This window comes from Herpailurus yagouaroundi, unplaced genomic scaffold (assembly GCF_014898765.1).
Source record: "Herpailurus yagouaroundi ecotype Mexico unplaced genomic scaffold, PumYag 139, whole genome shotgun sequence".
Taxonomy (NCBI): domain Eukaryota; kingdom Metazoa; phylum Chordata; class Mammalia; order Carnivora; family Felidae; genus Herpailurus; species Herpailurus yagouaroundi.
The window spans coordinates 22,763,204-22,781,887 of NW_024412394.1; the positions used below are offsets into that span (position 1 = coordinate 22,763,204).

The 18,684-nt window shown below is 36.6% G+C and overlaps 1 protein-coding gene across 2 annotated transcripts in view; it reads left to right on the top strand.

Moving 5' to 3' along the window:
* The window catches only part of BEND6 (BEN domain containing 6), a 64,703-nt gene extending 54,768 nt beyond the window's left edge, over positions 1-9,935 (top strand). For both annotated transcript variants that reach the window (XM_040473834.1, XM_040473835.1), the window contains 3 exons: positions 1,348-1,540; positions 2,392-2,528; positions 8,664-9,935. In XM_040473834.1, coding sequence (XP_040329768.1) covers positions 1,348-1,540; positions 2,392-2,519 — 321 coding nt within the window. In that variant the 3' untranslated portion in view covers positions 2,520-2,528; positions 8,664-9,935. The remainder of the gene's footprint in view (positions 1-1,347; positions 1,541-2,391; positions 2,529-8,663) is intronic.
* Positions 9,936-18,684: the final 8,749 nt, after the last annotated feature.

The following is an 18,684-nucleotide window of genomic DNA, read 5'->3' on the forward strand; positions in this document are numbered from 1 at the left end:
CTGAAAAGACAGAGTTTCATTAGAATGAGGTATCAGCTTTGAAAATATGCCTTCCAGAGCAATAATTAAATACTACCAATCTAACATTGAGAATATTTGAATCTTGGTATATCAGTTTCTTTTTGCTATATAACAGAAGACCACAAACTTTGTGATTTGTAATAATACAAATGCATTATCTCAGAGTCCTATAGGTCAGAAGTGTGGTAAAATCAAGGAGTCAGCAGGTACATTCCTTTCTGGAGGCTCTATGGAAGAATCTGTTTCCTGCTCATCTAGGTTATCATAGAATTCAGTTTCTTGTGGTTGTTGAACTGGGTTCCCGTTTTCTTGCTGACTATACACTGGAGTCCATTCCCACTTCTACAGGCAACCATATTCCTTGGTTTGTGGTCCATTCCACCATGACAGGCAAAGCCTCTCTCACTCTTCCACTCTGTCCTCCTTCTTCTGCATTTTTTTCTTAATATTTATTTATTTATATTTGAGAGGTGGGGGGAGCATCAGAGAGAGAGAGAAAGAGAGAATCCCAAGCAGGCTCTGCACTGTCAGCACATGACCTGAACTGAAATCAAGATTTGGACGTTTAACCAACTGAGCCACCCAGGTGCCCCCTGCATCTTTTTTCTGATCCACTCTTCTGCCTCCCTTCTCTGCATCTAAGTGCTCTGTTATAAAATTGGGTCCATCTGTATAATCCAGGATAATTTTCTCATCTCAAGGTAGTTAACTTTAATCACGCCTACAAAGTTGTTTTTCCCTTATAAGGTAACATATTCACAGACTCCAGGGATGGGGGTATCTTCAGTGGGCCATTATTCTGCCTACCACATTTAGTAGGAGGTGTTGGGGATGGGACTCATTCTTAAACCATCAAATCCAGATCACATACAAGAATTTGTATGTACTCTGGAACAAACACTACATAAATATTGGGAGTTATATCAAAGATAACATTGAACTTGAACCCCTGAAATGCAAAATACATATTAAAAGTAAATTCATCACCAGGGTGCCTGTGTGGCTCAATCAGTTGAGTGTCTGACTTCTGCTAGGGTCATGATCTCATAGTCCGTGAGTTCGAGCCCCTTGTCAGGCACTGTGCTGACAGCTCAGAGCCTGGAGACTGCTTCAGATTCTGTGTCTCCCTCTCTCTCTGCCCCTCCCCTGCTCATGTTCTGTCTCTGAAAAATGAATAAACCTTAAAAAATTTTTTTTAAAGTAAATTCATCACCTTAAAGAACGTTAATTGTGTTTTCTAGTGTGTCTTAACTCAATCAGTAATATATTTCTGCAGATACTTTCCTTTTCTTTGTTCAGGTTCAATTATTATTTTGTATTTTTTAGTTCAAGATTGAAAAATGGCAGATTGCCCGTTGTAACAAGAGCAAGCCTCAGAAGTTTATTAATGATTTAATGCAAGTACTTTACACGAACGAATACATGGCCACACACAGCCTGACTGGCGCAAAGTCCTCTACTTCGAGGGACAAAGCTGTAAAACCAGCTATGAATCAGAATGAAGTTCAAGAAATCATAGGTGATAATATAATTGTAGTACATTGTCACATTAATATGAAATTCTTTTATCATTCCAAGTTAAGTCATTGTTTCATGGTCTTTTTGTTGTTTATTTTTCTATGAAAGGAAAATCTCAAGATAGCCTAAACCTCTTATTAAATATGGTGTATTTTGCAGAAAAAATTTATATTAAAGCAGTCATTAAAATAAAACCAAATTTTATTTCAGTGACATGTTTGAACTTTTTAAATTCATAGCTTTAGAAAAATGCTTTTCAAAATCCTTTCAAACAAAATTTCAAGTAGCAGTTTATATCTTATTTTCTGTTTCTTATCTTGGTTGTAGATCCTTTATCTTTTATGCTAGAAAAATAGAGGCTAATTTCCTATTTATGGTTTTTAAGTTAATGAATCTCCTCAAATATAATAATCTAGATTACCAAATAATTTTTTTTTTGCAAATATCAAACAAATTTAGGAAATCACTGAATCTGAGCTCTCTGTATTTTAATATACCATTTCTTAGCTACAAAAGGATCAGTCAGAATCTAGTTGTTTCAACTGTTTGCTGGGAATGGATAAAAATAAATTCCTAACATTGTGGAGCAAGGGGATCTAGAGTTAAGAGCAAGTAGCAAGGTTAAAGTTGAGTGGTACCATAGGAAGACATAGACCTTCCATATCTCTTGCTTTGATTTGAAAACCCTGCCTATATACTCATCTATTTAAATATCTCATGGGTGTTTGGGCTGCCTTTGCAAAGTGGAGACAAAAGTATAATGTGAATTGTTTGATGTTTTATCTCAGTTCATACCTTATGATGCAAAGGCCTCAAAAAGTGTTTTTGTGTATTTGTTGTTGTTGTTTACAGGAGTCACAAAACAGTTATTTCCCAACACAGATGATGTTTCAATTAGGAGAATGATAGGGCAAAAGCTAAACAACTGTACCAAGAAGCCAAATTTAAGCAAAAATCTGAACTCTCAGGATATTAAGTAGATCCTTTTGGTAAGTCTGCTCAATCTTCACAATCCTCTCAATGGGGCCAAAAGATGTAATACTTTTATCCCTGGAGTAGATTTCCGTGAACACTCTTCTAGAGAATACTAGTGGCCTGTGAAACACTAATAGGTATTCGTGGGGGTGAAGGTGAGGATGGGGAAGGGGATTTCAATTTGGGAAATGCTAAGTTCAGATACAGATTTTCCTTTCCCAGAGCTTCTCAGCATTTTTTTCTACTCTTTAAAATGCCCAAGTGCACCAGAAATCTCTAAAATGGAGATAGAGTATGAGTGGTTTTCAAATGTGTTTTACTGAGAAACTTTTCTTTCTTTTTTTTTTCACAGAATGTATGTTAACTTATGAGTGGGGGTAGAAAGGAGCCAGAGGAGGGACACTTGATAATTTAAGAATTGTTTCTCTAGAACAGGGGAGACACAGACCCCAGGGAGATCTCTGAGGTACATCAATGGGACTGAACTTACAACTCCAAACAGTGGTTCATGCACCAACTACTGGCTGGAAGTCCTGAAGGGTCCCCTCTGCCATCCTTCCTTCTGCTTCTCACTGTCTTTAAATCTTTAAATCAGTTGTTATAGTTTGTATTTGTTTGATAAGGATTTTTACCAAGATGTTTCTACTATGCTAAGAGAAAGAATTATTGCTAGTGAGTTTTGAAGGAAATACACTTCATGATCAGGCCCTGCCCTTAGGCAAAACTGTTCAAGTGGAATTTTGTGTTTGCTTTAGCAACCCAGTGTCCCAGCTGGTTCCCTTGTGCTCAGCTTTCCTCTCCATTATTTTGATGGAAAATATGTGGGAAAAAATGCAGTATTATGTTTTTAATATTTTTTGATAAACAGAGGTGTATGGGAAATACATGAGGGCAGGTTTTTCTTCCATTTTCTTGACTTCTATCTTTGACTTTACTTGTTCTCTGCCTAACTCGAGCCACCTTTGACACCATTTTATTTTGCCTTTATTTTCTGTCCGTGTTTTAAATGGGATTTGGGCCATGTGTAATGCAGTAATTCTCCCCACCTATCCTCCACCCTGACTACTACCCCCACCGCCTTTGATGGCCCCTTACTATTTTGCTATATAACTGAAGCCTCACTCTGATGAGGGTCAACAATAGTTTCTCTTCCTTAAAAACAAAACAAAACAAACAAAAAACCACTTAAAACGACTGCAGGGGGTTCCTTCCTTTGGCTCATCCATACTGGTAGACTGACTTACAGATTTATAAAAGATAGGATATTTGTATCCTTTTTCTGATGAAAAATTTCAGTAGGCTGTGAATCCCACAACTTCCCAGTTGGGAAATAATTGCTTAAATGAGCCCTTAGAACTGCTTGTTTTGACATGAGGCTACCCAGTTATCCAAGTAGCTAAGTTCCCTTGCTAAATGCCATGTAACCAGAACTCCAAGGGTCTGCTACATAGGGCTACCTTTTGGAGCACACAATTATATTTCAGAGCTGTGCATAGTATTTCAATATCCCAACTTCTGCCTTTTTAATGCCTCAGCCTGCCAAGGGTAGGCACAAAACTCAACTCTGACTAACAGTCAGCAAAGTGTTAAAGAAATTAAAGCTAAAAGGGTTTTATATCAATTTTGCTTGTACTTGCAACCCAGTAGTACTGTTATTAATCACCTGACTATGGCAATGATTAAAATAGAAAAAAGGAACAAATCTTTTGCTAAGAACACAGCATGTTCTGGTGCCTTCTGGGCCTGAGCCTCACTTTGTTGACAACTTGCTTGGAATGGAAATGTGCATGTTTTGAATCAGAGGTGGAAATTAACCCTAGAATGGAAAAAATTTTTTTAATTGGCAGGTATCTTTCATTTGAAGTATAGCTAAATCCAAATTAATTGGCAGGTAATTAATTTAATTGGCAGGTATCTTTCATTTGAAGTATAGCTAAATCTAAATCATTTCAAAAGGACTGAGAAAACATGCTGGGAAAGACAGGGTCATATCAAACTTAATTTAGCCATGTTTCACGAATAAGTCTGATATAGCACCATCTAGTGGAATGCTGCTTTATTTTTTTCTTCTTGATCATTTAACAGGAAGGAGCCTGAAGATGACTGCACTTACTCAGGCAAACCATACTCCCTCCTCATCCCACCCCCTAAAGTATTCTTTGGAAAAATAACTTTCTTTGCATTACTATTAGCAAGGCAATATGCACTGCAAAATCATGTAGACTTCTACAAATTCCTGTGCATCCACAAAGCCCAGCAACCCCCACCCACGGGCCCTGTGGTAGACAATGCCCTCCACCCAGTACTGAGTGCAAGGTTGCCACTGGTGGCTTGGATTTGAAACAACTGTTTCCCAGATAAGATTTATTTCTGAGAGGATAGGCCCTAAATTCCACCGTTCTTCCCTTTTTATCTATTCTCTCTCACTCCTATGACTGCCCTCAAGTTGCCTGCAGCTTATGCTTTGCCAAGAGCTTTATGTTGCCAACCTTTCTGGCCTCCCTCCATTTTTTGTTTCTTTCTTATAGGAACTGAGGCAAATAAGAATTACAGAATATTAGCATATCGCCTCTATAACATCCCACTAAATGACCAAACAGCCTTCTCCTGAAATTTCCAAAGCTGCCTCAGCCTGTATAATCTCCACAATAACATTACATACGCATTTATTATAACTTAAGATGATCCAATATAGCAGTGCTCAAATAGGATGGGACGGATTTTTGTCCCCTGCCTCCCAGCTAGGAGATACTTGAAAATGTCTGGAGATATACATCATTGTCACAACTGGATGATACTACTGGCATCTAGTGGACAGAGCCACAGATGCTGCTAACCATCCTACAAAGCATAGGACAGTCCCCCTCACGACAAAGTATTACCTAACCCAAAATGTGAATTGTGCCAAGATTAAGAAATCCTGGTCTAAAATGATTTATTTACTTTGCAGATAAAGAAACTAAAGCCAAAATGAAGTTAAGTGAATTGCCAAGATGATCTGATTAGTAACTATTAGAAAGGCAACACGAACATATAGTTCTTTGTATTTTTTGAAGAACCTTTTCTTAATCATTTTTTAAATTTGAGTGTAGACACAAAATGTTACATTACAGGTGTACAACATAGCAATTCAACAAGCTTATATATTATGCTATGCTCACCCTAAGGGTAGCTACCCTCTGTAACCATATGACACTATCACAATACCATTGACTATATTCCTTATGCTGTGCCTTTTATTTCCATATTTATTCATTCCATAACTGGAAGCCTGTATCTCCCAATCCCCTTCACCCATTTTGCCCATTCCCCCCCAGTCTCCCCTCTGGCAACCATCAGTTTGTTCTCTGTATTTGCAGGTATAATTCTGCTTTTGTTTATTCTTTTTACCTTAAGATTCCACATATGAGAGAAATCATATGGTATTTGTGTTTCTCAGCCTGACTCATTTCTCTTAGCATAATATTCTCTAGGTCCATCCATGTTGTCACAAATGGCATGATTTCATCCTTTTTATGGCTGCATAATACTCCTGTGTGTGTGTGTGTGTGCGCGCGCGCACACACACACACACACACACTATATCTTCCTTATCCATTAGTCTATTGGGCTTTTAGGTTGCTTCCATATATTGGCTATTGCAAATAATGCTTCAGTAAACACAGAGGAGCATATATCTTTCCAAATTACTATTTTCATTTTCTTTAGGTAAGTACCCAGCAGTAAGATTATTGGATCATATGGTATCTGTTTTTTATTTTTTGAGGAAACTCCGTACTGTTCTTCACAGTGGCCGTACCAATTTACATTCCCACCAATGGCGTGTGAGGCTTACTTTTCCTCCACATCCTTGCCAATGCTTGTTTTTCTGGTGTTTTTGATTTTAGTCATTCTGACATGTGTAAGATAATGAATGTCTCACCGTGGCTTTGATTTGCATTTCTCTGATGATTAAATGATGTTGAGAATCTTTTCATGTGCTTATTGACCATCTGTATATCTTCTTTGGAAAATTGTCCATTCAGGTCCTCTGCCCATTTTTTTAAGTGGATTGTTTGGGTTTTGTTTTGGTTTGGTTTGGTTTTTGATGTTGAGTTGTATCAGTTCTTTATATATTTTAGATATTAATCCTTTATCAGATATGTCATTTGCAAATATCTTCTCCCATTCAGTACGTTGCCTTTTTGTTTTTGTTGATGGTTTACTTCCCTGTGCAAAAGCTTTTTATTTTGATGTAGTACTATAGTCCTTTGTATTTCTTATTGCACTAGTCATGGTTCTCCAGAGAAACAGAACCAATAGGATGTATATAAAGAGACATTTGAAGGAACTGGCACACACAATTGTGAGGTGTGGTGAGTCTGAAATCTGCAAGACACGCTAGCAGGTAGAGACCCAGGAAGAGTTGATGTTGCAGTCTTGAGTTCAAAGGCAGTGTGAAGGCAGAATTCCTCCTTCCCCAAAAAACTTCAGCCTTTTCTCTTAAGGCTTACAACTTACTAGGTGAAACCCACCCATATCATGGAGGATAATCTGCTTTACTGAAAATCTACTGCTTTAAATGTTAATCCCATCTAAAAAATACCTTTATGGCACATCTGGACTGGTGTTTGGCCAAACAACTGGGTATCATAGGCTAGCCAAGTTTACATATAAAATTATATGTTTTAGGGTCAGAAAGTCTGGTTTTGAAGACTGTTCCACTTCTTAATAAATGTGTGGCCTTTGGAAAGTCACTTGAACTCTCTAAATATCAATTTATACAGGGATAATACTACTACCTACCTAGGAATGGATTCAGGATTTGTGGGACCTAAGGCTTAACAGTATTTGGAGAACTCACTTTAAGAAATACAAAATTATGAATACACAATCAGCTAAAATTCCACAGAGGCTCCACATCCAAAGTGGGGCTCAAACTTATGACCTCGAGATCAAGAGTTGCATGCTCTACTGACTGACCCAGCCAGACGCCCCAAAATGACGTACTGTTTAAAAGTTAACAAATTTCTCAAATATCACATAATGTAGGGGAAATTATATAATATTTTTACTAACAGCTCTATAATACTTTCATCCTACTTTTTTTGAGTTGCATACATGTTGATTGCCTCTTCATTTGACAAATTTATAATAGCCTTTTCTACAGAAAGAATAAAAAAATAATTTAGACTATCCTCTAGTATAGTAGATTAAAAATGTATTTTTTTTCTTTTTGACATTTTTAAGAGTTTTCTTTCAAATTCTTAACTCTTTTGTAGCAATATAAATTTTAGGATTGTTGTCAAATTTGGGGAAATCTCTGTTAAATTTCTATGATACCTGAGCTATAAGATTTCAGGGCATTTCAAGCTTTCTATGGAGTGAGTCCTCTTAGACATTCTTTGAATTGACCATAGTCATATTTTTGCTAAAGGATACTACAAACTGGAATGGCCACCATTAATATAACTACAAATCGGAGACATGACAAAGCACAAAAGGATATCCCAGTCAATCCGTGGTAAAATCCCAGAAATACCCACTGCCACCCCATGGTTACAATCAGAGAGAAAATATGGCTAAGGGGCAGTTGAAAGGGAAAGGCAGTGGTCTCAACTGATTATAGTCGAAATATCTAACTTTTGCAAATTTAACAAAAATAAATAAACGTGAACATATTGGAAGGCACTCATGCAAGCAATCTTTATTAACTTTATAGTAATTCTGCCTCTAACCTAGCTCATTTGCTTTTTGTGACTTTTGAAAGAGGTAAACCAGATTTGGGGAATTGCCTGCTATTTAAGCAGTCAATAAATGTTACTGAAGAATGACAAACAGAATTGGTGATAATTTTTTTAGGATGATTGATGGGTATGTGGGGATGGTTCATTTTACTTTGTGGATTTGAAATTTTACCCAATACAAAGATTTTTTTTTAAGTCATTTGAGATAAAAATATATGTAAAACATTTTAACTGTTGTCTATGCTGGAATTTCTCTGAATAGATGATAAAATAATTTCTAAGTCACCTCAGTAGTAATAGTTCCTATTAACAATTTGTATTTTTAGGCAAAAATTTATAGTAGGCACAATAACTCATACCACTGTTAAAAGCACTGTAAGAACTCTAACATAAATTTGTTTTTTTGAAATTTGCTTTCTCTAGGTATTGTAGGTATCTGAAATAAAACATCTTCAGTTTTGAATCTAACATTGGATTTTGTTGGAGAATCTGCAACCTCCCTGGCAGTGAGCACAGAGAGACATGGTGACAGGCTGGGAGATGTCTGGAATATCGCTGGCTCTCGATGGAGCAACAAGCTTGCTGAAGAAGCTGCATGTAGATTCCACCATAAATATCAGTGATGCATCAAACCAGAGAATTTCTAGTAGTCAAATAAGCATGCAATATGGTTTCTTGGAAATATGCATTTTCCTGTCCCCAAACGCTTCTCTGCACAGCTAACTTAACACAATAGAGCTCTTACCACAGCAACAAAAACTTCAACCCCTACGATTTGTCATTGTCCTAAATAATCAGTCACTGTACATTTATTATAGCCAACGACTTCCCAGTTTAGTGTTTGGATCTTTAGCAAAAGCGCATGCTTGGAAAAGTAAATAGTAAATAATCAATGTACATGAATGTGAGGACAGCAAAGTTGGTCTAAAATTTGATGATCATATCTAACCAAGTAATGGTGTTTTCGCAATGAAGTTACAGGGTTATTCTTCCCTGTTACCTAAAAATGTATAAAACAGGAATCCGAAAAAAGTGAAAGCAACAAGACCTTTTTATTTTAATATGAAACTATTCCACTGCACTCCTAGGAAAGAAAGAAACCCAAGTTTTTGTGACTGTTGAAACAATGTATTGATTTCAGAAAAATTTTTCTGTTTGTTTACATGCTTCTAACTTTTTATTGCCCAAAGTATATTAAATACAGATGTGTAATATAAAACATAAACATCATCTAAAATATCCTATATAAGATATTACATCATATGTATTTGGTTGGTTTTATTGCTACACTCCTTAGTTTTAACTGGTTTGATTCCATAGTATCAGTAGAAAAAAGAATTGAAAACAAAATCATATGGGATGGATAATCACACAAAAAGAAAAATACCATTTTTTAAATGAATGAAAGATAAAACATTCTTCATCAAGAGGCTTCTACTTTGATGTCAGGTTGTCACACATGACAACTTTGCAATGACAAGCCATGCTTCTTCAGTGTACAAGGTCATGTTTAAAGTTGGAAAAGAGGATGCATATAATAGTTGGAAAGTTCAGAGTTGTGGACCCAGGGAACATTCCATAATGCTGCTTGATAAAAATGTGGTCATACAAAATAAATATGATAAAGGAAATAACTTATGTTAACGTTTGCTACTTTTACTTAAATATAAATAAATCCCATTGAAAACATAAAAAGTATTTGCCTGTTTCTTATTAATGTATAAAATCCAGGGAAAAAATATTTTTCTGGGCTGATTTTCTGTTGTCTTCCTACATGGAGATGATAGTTTCCTTAAGATTTTTACCTAGTAGATGGAACACTAAAAAAGAAAAAAAGAAAGAAAGAAAAAGAAGAAAAGAAAAAAAGATTTTTACCTTGTAATGGAACATGTGGTCAGTGTCTTCATCTGTTCTATGACATCATTTTCCTGTAAATGTCTTTGATGCATTTGTAATTTTTGTAGCTCTTTTCACATTTTCTCTTACACAATCGTTGTGCTGATGTCCTGCCATAGCCTTTCTTCAACATTAATTTATAATGACATGGTTTTTCCTGGTCCGGCTATTTGCAGGTGAGTTCATGGATGGTGGAGGGGCCAGGGTTCCCTGCCAGGCGTCAGACCGTTCAGAAGCCCTCTCTTCGCAGTCACAGAGACCACAGATTCCAGCCAGCATGGCTCCTCTGACAAGATATTGTGTAGCCCTCCTCCCTTTGGTCCTCTGACCCAAGCTGAGTCTGAAAGGATTTCTGTTCCCAGCCCTGCATTCCCAGGCCCTTCACCAGCAGCAGCAAACAGGACAGAGCCCTTGCACTTACCGATGAGCCCTTGACCTTCATGGAGTAAGATTCTGCTGGATCTTTCTGAGATGTGCTGTTAGGAGCCCCCTCAGAGAGATACTCTGGGCATTTTCTCTGCATCCCAACTTGTGACTTCTGCTGAAGCTCAGCTTACATTACCCCTCAGTTATTAGATTTATAGGCTATAGCGTTTGCATTTCTGGGTGAGTTTCTCCTTTCAGGAAGTATGCTTTGCTGCTACTTTCTGAGGCCTGCTACTCATAAGGGGCTTGACATTGTCCTTGCATTTTCTGCACAATTTATCCTTTAATAGCAACTTTTAAGTCCTTGGTTTCTGCAGGTATCATCCATTGCCTGTTTTGCTAAAAATAGCAAGACAGGGCACCTGGGTGGCTCAGTTGGTTAAGCAACTTGGTTTCAGCTAGGGTCACGATCTGGCAGCTTGGGAGTTTGAGCCCTGCATTGGGCTCCGCACTGACAGCACAGAGCCTGCTTAGGATTCCCTCTCCCTCCTTCTCTGCCCATCCCCTGCGTGCACATGCTCATATGCTCTCTTTCTCTCTTTCTCTCAAAATAAATAAACAAGCTTAAAAAAAAATAGCAGGACAGGGTGTTGTGCAGGTGTTGGTTTTTTCCCTCCTTGTTGCTTTGATTTCTTACAGTAAGGAAAAGGTAAATAAGGCTTACTTGGATGTTCTTACCAGAGTTACATCCATTGTTGCCACTGTAGGATTGCTGGAAGAATTAAATTCATCAAGTTAAATCTGAATCAGATTAACAACAAATTTTTTAGTATAGCCTTTGCAATATTTAAGATATACTTACACTAAATACTCATCCGTCTTAAATTCAAATTTAACTAGATGTCCTTTATTTTTATTTGCCAAATCTGGCAGCCTTAGCCTATCAAGAGCATAATGGGATCCTAATTCTCATTCTTTTATTCATGATATGCTTTCCCATCTTCCCTGAGGTTCTTTTGACCTTGTCTTTCCCCGATTCATTAAAATTTTATGAAAATATGTCTTGTTCTCCATCTCTTTTTATTCATTGTTCAGGAAACATGCTTGTCCTTTTCAATCTGGATACCTCTAGCTTTTAATTCTGGGAAATATATATAGGACATATATAATTAATATAATATTAATAATTAATAGAAACACAATTATATTATAAAATATAAATTTATATATTTATAAATTATAAAGTATATATTTATACATAAAATATAAAGTATACTTAAGTATATATGATACAATATCTATATTATTTATATTATATTAAATACTGTTACACAAACTCTCAGTGTCCCAGATGGTCCTGGCTATTATAATTCTATTAATGATGGTAGAGATAACACGTTTCTCCCTTCTTCCACCCAAATTCTTCCTTACATTGCTGTCCTTTGGGATTTATTAATTTTTTTAATATCCTTTTTTATTTTAATTTTTTTAATGTTTATTTATTTTTGAGAGAGAGAGACAGAACATTAGCAGGGGTGGTGCAGAGAGAGAGGGAGACACAGAATCCGAAGCAGGCATCAGGCTCTGAGCTGTCAGCACAGAGCCCCTGACTCAGGGCTCAAACCCACAAACTGTGAGATCATGACTTGAGCCGAAGTCGGATGCTTAACCGACTGAGCCATCCAGGCACCCGTAAGTATTCTTTTTAGGAAAGAATCAGGAGAAAAGTGAAATATAATAACTATTCTTTTTCACAAATTTCTTGATTATTCTCATAATAGTCATAAATTTCTTCCTCTAGATGATTTTTAAAATACTTCTGTCAACTTTCCACTCTCAAAAACAGAAAGGCTGAAATTTTTATTGGGATTATATTTATATACTTACATTTATTTTTTCCGTATAGTTCCTACACATATTTTTAAAAAATTTTTCTAAGACTTTACTTAATTTCACTTAAGTTAGTTAACATATAGTGTAGTATATGTTACTTAAGTCAGTTAACATATAGTGTAGTATTGGTTTCATGAGTAGAATTTAGTGATTCATCACTTACATATAACACCCAGTGCTCATCACAACAAATGCTCTGCTTAATGCCCATCACCCATTTAGCCCATCTCCCACTCCCCTCCCCTCCAGCAACCCTCAGTTTTTTCTCTGTATTTTAAGAGTCTCTACAGTCTGCCTCCCTGTTTCTATCTTACTTTTCTTTCCCTTCTTCTATGTTCATCTGTTTTGTTTCTTAAAATCCATGTATGATTAAAATCGTATGGTATTTGTCTTTCTCTGACGGACTTATTTCACTTAGCATAGCAAACCCTAGTTCTATCCACGTTGTTGCAAATGGCAAGATTTCATTCTTTTTGATTGCTGAGTATATTTCATTGTACATATATGTACCACATCTTCTTTACCCATTCATCAGTTCAAGGACATTTGGGCTCTTTCCATAATTTAGCTACTGTTGATAGTGCTGCTATAAACAGAAGGGTGCATGTGGCCCTTCAAATCATTATTTTTGTATCCTTTGGATAAATACAAATCCTTTGCTAGGTTGTAGAATAGCTCTATTTTTAACTTTTTGAGAAAACTACATACTGTTTTTCAGAGTGGCTGCCCCAGTTTGCATTCCCACCAAAATTGTAAGAAGTTTCCCCTTTCTCCACATCCTCACCAACATCTGTTGTTTCCTAAGTTGTTAATTTTACCATACAGTGTGGGTCCATTTCTGGGTTCTCTATCGATCTATGTTCCATTGATCTATGTGTCTGTTTTTGTGATAGTACCATACTGTCTTGATGATTACAGCTTTGTAATACAGCTTGAAGTCCGAAATTGTGACTTTGGTTTTCTTTTTCAACATTACTTTGGCTATTTGGTGTCTTTTCTGTTTCCATACAAATTTTAGCATTGTTTGTTTTAGCTCTGTGAAAAATGCTGGTGTTACTTTGATAGGGATTGCACTGAATGTGTAGATTGCTTTGTGTAGTGTAGACATTTTAACAATATTTGTTCTTCCAACCCATGAGCATGGAATGTTTTTCCATTTCTTTGTGTCTTCAATTTCTTTCATAAGTTTTCTATAGTTTTACTTCTTTGGTTAGGTTTATTCCTAGGTATCTTATGGTTCTGAGCACAATTGTAAATGATATTGATTCCTCGTTTTCTCTTTCTGCTACTTCATTATCGGTGGATAGAAATGCCACAGATTTCTGTACATTGATTTTACATCCTGTGACTTTGCTGAATTCATGTATTGGTTCCAGCAATTTTTTGGTGGAGTCTTTCAGATTTTCCACATATCATGTCATCTGCAAAGAGTGAAAGCTGGACTTCTTCCTTGCTGATTTGAATGCCTTTTATTTCTTACTGTTTTCTGATTGCTGAGGCTAGGACTTCCAGGACTATGTTGAACAACAATGGTGAGAGTGGCCAACACTGTTGTGTTCCTGATCTTAGGGGAAAGGCTTTCAGTTTCCCCCACTGAGGAGGATATTAGCTGTGGGTGATGTTACACATATTTCAAGGCCTAGATATTGTATTTTATACAATGTTAAGTAATATAAGTGATAATAGGCATTTTCATCTTATCTTTCAGTTAGTCTCTGACAACATGTTAGGGGATGGATGCTATCTATCTTCTTACAGTTCAGTTTGCATCTCTCTATTCATATATGTATAAGGGGACATCTGTATTACTTCTCTTGTAAACAGTCTTTCATAGTTAACTTACTTAAAATCTCAAGTCATTAAAAGCTAGAAGGGATCATGGAGTCTCTTGTCATTTTACAGATGTGGAAGTTAATCCAGAAGTTAAGGGCCCAAGTATTGTGTTTCAGAAACATAAGTTTACCAGATTCATTACCTCCAGATAAGTGTGGTCAGCCTATGCAGGAAAATCCAAAGTGAGGGAAAAGATAAATTAAGAGAATGAGAAATGAGTTTATAACCCCCTTGTAACATCTTAACTCATAAACCACTATAACTGACCCAAATCTCAAGTGAAACCTTAGGATATATTTCCCCACAGTTAAAAAAAAAAAAAAAAATCTGGCTTTGAACCCTGAACCAATCAGCAAATAACTTCTTTTTCCAATCTTCCTATTCTAACCAGCTCCCTACTTTACAAAACACCCACTACAAGCACTTGATCCAAGCATTAATATACATGTATGTATGTATGTATTTTGCCCTAGAAGAAAAGACATTTACTCTGCTCTGTACGCACCTAATAGTCATTTTATTTAAGTTTATTTATTTATTTTGGGAAAGAGAGAGAGTGCATTCGTGCGAGCAGGGGTTGGGGGGAGAGAGAGAGGGAGAGAGGGAATCCCAAGCAGGCTCCACACTGTCAGCATGGAACCCAACGCCGGGCTTGATGTTACAAACTGTGAGATCACAACTTGAGCCAAAATTAAGAGTTGGTTGCTTAACCAAATGACTGAGCCACCCAGGCACCCCGCAATGCTCATTTTAAAAGTCCTCCCTGACCTTCCCAGATTAACATGATTCTAAACTGTGCCTATGGGGCATTCTGTCCTACTGCAGAAAGCTAAATGTACTTGGTTTATTAAGACACGGGCAGGTCACTGATGTTCTTCTGTTGTAGAGTTTTAACAATCTGAAGGTGCTGCCTAGATTCTGTTGAGATCCCTGTTTCCACACTCCTTGATATGGCAAGAGGGGGCAAATTTGAGAATCTTTGGGTCTGCACCCATTCAAATTCACTTGACCCATAATAATGAGGTAAGTTTCACACTGAATGAAGCTCTGAGCTTTATTAAGCTCTTTGGCACTAAATTTATTTTTAATTCCCAGGACTAAGAATAAAACTTTGGGTTCTGTTTTGTTATCCTTTGTCCTTTTGTTAAAAGTGGCCTGTATTTTTTACTCCTGTTTAATTTTTGCTTTTGTTTTGGTTTGTCTCTATGAAGTCTATAGACAGAAAACAGGCATATATTTGGTAAGCCCACCATTCAAATTACTTGTGGAGAATAAAGAATAAAAAAAAAAAACATCATTATAATGGAATCCTTTGAACAAACTTGGTTTAGGTCATCTTTCAAAACTTTGTAAGAACACTCCTTAGTCTTATCTTTGTGCTTCTGAGAACTGCCTTGATTATTTTCAACGCCTGAACTGGGACCAGAGGTTTTCATGCATAGTGGTAATGACAGCAAGCCATTAGTTAGGATATGGAGACACAGAAACCATAAACAATGCTTCATCCAGGTCAGTTCTCATGGGGTTCTCTGCCTCTCCATTACATCACTACAGTTCTTACTCACCATGCCATCTTTTCAAATGGCACAATTTCACTAAGAATAATCAAGAACAACAGTGGCATCTTGGGGGAATCTTTAATTATGACTGATTGTCCTTTTTGGAGGGACTTAGAACAATAAGGTGACAAAATACCTAACCAAGAAGGTCAGCCTTCTTTGATTGCCATCAGAAAGAATCAGAGCTTAGTCTTGACAATAGAATTGCTTCCCAAAAGAGTTTATGGCTAAAGCTAATGAAAAAATGTGAAAAACTTAGTATTGTTTCACTCTTGGGAATTCCCTATTCATCTTGTGTCTTTTCTCTACTCCATTATACAATCTCCCTTCCTTTTTTTAAATTCAAGTATAATTGACTACAGTGTCATATTAGTTTCAGATGTACAATATAATGATTAAACAATTCCTTTTTTATTAAGATTTTATTATTTTTTAAGTAATCTCTACATCCAGCGTGGGGCTCAAACTTGTAACCCCCAGATCAAGAGACACATGCTCTACTGACTGAGCCAGCCAGGCATCTGTAAACAATTCTATTCACATACACAATCTCTCTTCTTTTTATGTTCCACCTACCATTTAAACACACAAAGGTCATCTCCTTTCCCACCTGAACTTGTAATTGTAAAGTTGAAATTTTCACTTAAAATTATGAAGAGTAGATTTTGAACCAAGATGAAGGCAGATGTGAAAGCCATATTTAAAGAATTTCTAAAACCTCAGGAAAAATTAGATACATTTAAGAAGGAATTCTGAGTGCTCCTATCTACTCAAAATCTCAATCTTCTTGATTTAAACTAATTAGTGCATTTGTTAATATGCCCCTAAGGAAAAAAACACTTGATTACAAAAAATGAATTGGAGAATGCCAGAAAATGACCTAAGTGTTCTGAAAAACTATAGAACTGAAGAATACTTAAAAATGCTGTAGTAATCAGGAGCACACCTGGCTGGCTCAGTCAGAAGAACATGCAACTCTTGATCTCAGGATTGTGAGTTCAAGCCCTTTGTTGGGTATAGAGATTACTTAAATAAAAAGGGGCGCCTGGGTGGCTCAGTCGGTTGAGCGGCCAACTTCAGCTCAGGTCATGATCTCGTGGTCCGTGAGTTTGAGCCCCGCATCGGGCTCTGTGCTGACAGCTGATAGCCTGGAGCCTGTTTCAGATTCTGTGTCTCTCTCTCTCTGACCCTCCCCCCTTCATGCTCTGTCTCTGTCTGAAAAATCAGTAAACATTAAAAAAAATTTTTTTAAATAAATAAACACTTTTTCAAAAATCTTTTTAAAAAATGCAGGAGTAATTACATTAATCTTCTTAAGGCTATATCTCAAATCCGCCCAATTTCTAGAATTGAGTAGAAATTGATCCAGTCCCATAAACAAAGGTAAGGAGAATCCAATGAGGATATAAAGTATCACCCAGTAAGAATTTTTAGGCAGTATTCTGGAACGGATATATAGATGTTTCCACACCACGTCCATCTTCTTTAGAAATGGATCAAAATGTGAATTTTTAAGTTAGCTGTGTAAACAAAAGATTGTGTGGTAAATCATCCCTTGATCCAAGCTACAACAAATGTCAGAATCTTTTGTAAATGTTCCAGTGACAATGAGTACACCTAACACCCAGATCTTGGTTAAATACCATTTCCCACCAAAGGAAAAGGAGCTTCTTATAGAAACGGCTGATTCCAGGGCAGGGGCAGAGAAGGTACCAAATGTACTTGGAACATGGTATGTTATGCCAGAAAGTAAGGGACTGCTCAAAGAATGATGACCATGTGTGGCTGCAAAAGGGACTACAACTGGCCAAATTTGGGACAAACTGGCATCAAAATAAATTAGGACTGTAATGGATTATAACCCATTGAATAAAACAGAAATCCATGAATCCATAATGATAATAAATCAAAAAGTAAGGGAGACGGGAAGACCCTTTATTATATAGCAGAATGCCAATTAAAAATATGGGAAGGGTGGTAGAGCTGGAAAATTACTATTTACAACTATAATAGTAAAGATTGATCAGGCAAGACTGAAGTGTTAAGTTTCATGAGAAAAGGGTATTTGCATATTCTCAGTGAATTATCCCACAGATTGATTATACACTGCAAGGAGAAAAATCTAACTATGCAGTAGAAAAAAAATAGAAGAAAGTGGACAATATTTTCACCAGATGATTATCACCAATAATCTTCATCATCAATAAGGGGCAGATGGATATCATGTGTCTCTGAATGTGATTCCCTAAAAGCAACACAAGATCATGTATGTAGTATTCTGGTCAGAGACATAACCTGCATGTGATCATGAGGAAACACTGACAAACTTAAACTGAGGAATATTCTATAAAATAATGGCCCATATTCTTCAAAAATATCAATGTCATGAAAAAATGAAAGGTTGAGAAACTGTTCAAAATTAAAGAAGAATAAACAGATATAAAAATTAAAATTAAAAAAGGAAATCCTGCCATTTACAACAGCATGGATATACCAGGAGGACATTATGCTAAGCTAAATAAGCCAGACACAGAAAGATACTGCACGATTTCATGTGTGAAATGTAAAAAAGCTGAACTCAAGGAATCAGAGAGCAGAATGGTGATTACCAGGGACTGTGGGGATGAGGGAAACGGAGAGATGTTGGTCCAAGAGTACAAACTTTCAGTTATGAATAAGTTCTGGAGACCTAGTGTATAGCGTGGTGACTATAATAATAATGTATTATATACTTGAAATTTGCTGAGAGTAGATCCTTTTTTTTTTTTTTAAGTAAGCTCCATGTCCAATGTGGGGCGTGGATTTGCGACCCCAAGATCAAGAGTTACACGTTGTACCAACTGAGCCAGCCACGTGCCCCAGGATAGTAGATGTCAAGTGTTCTCACTACACAGACA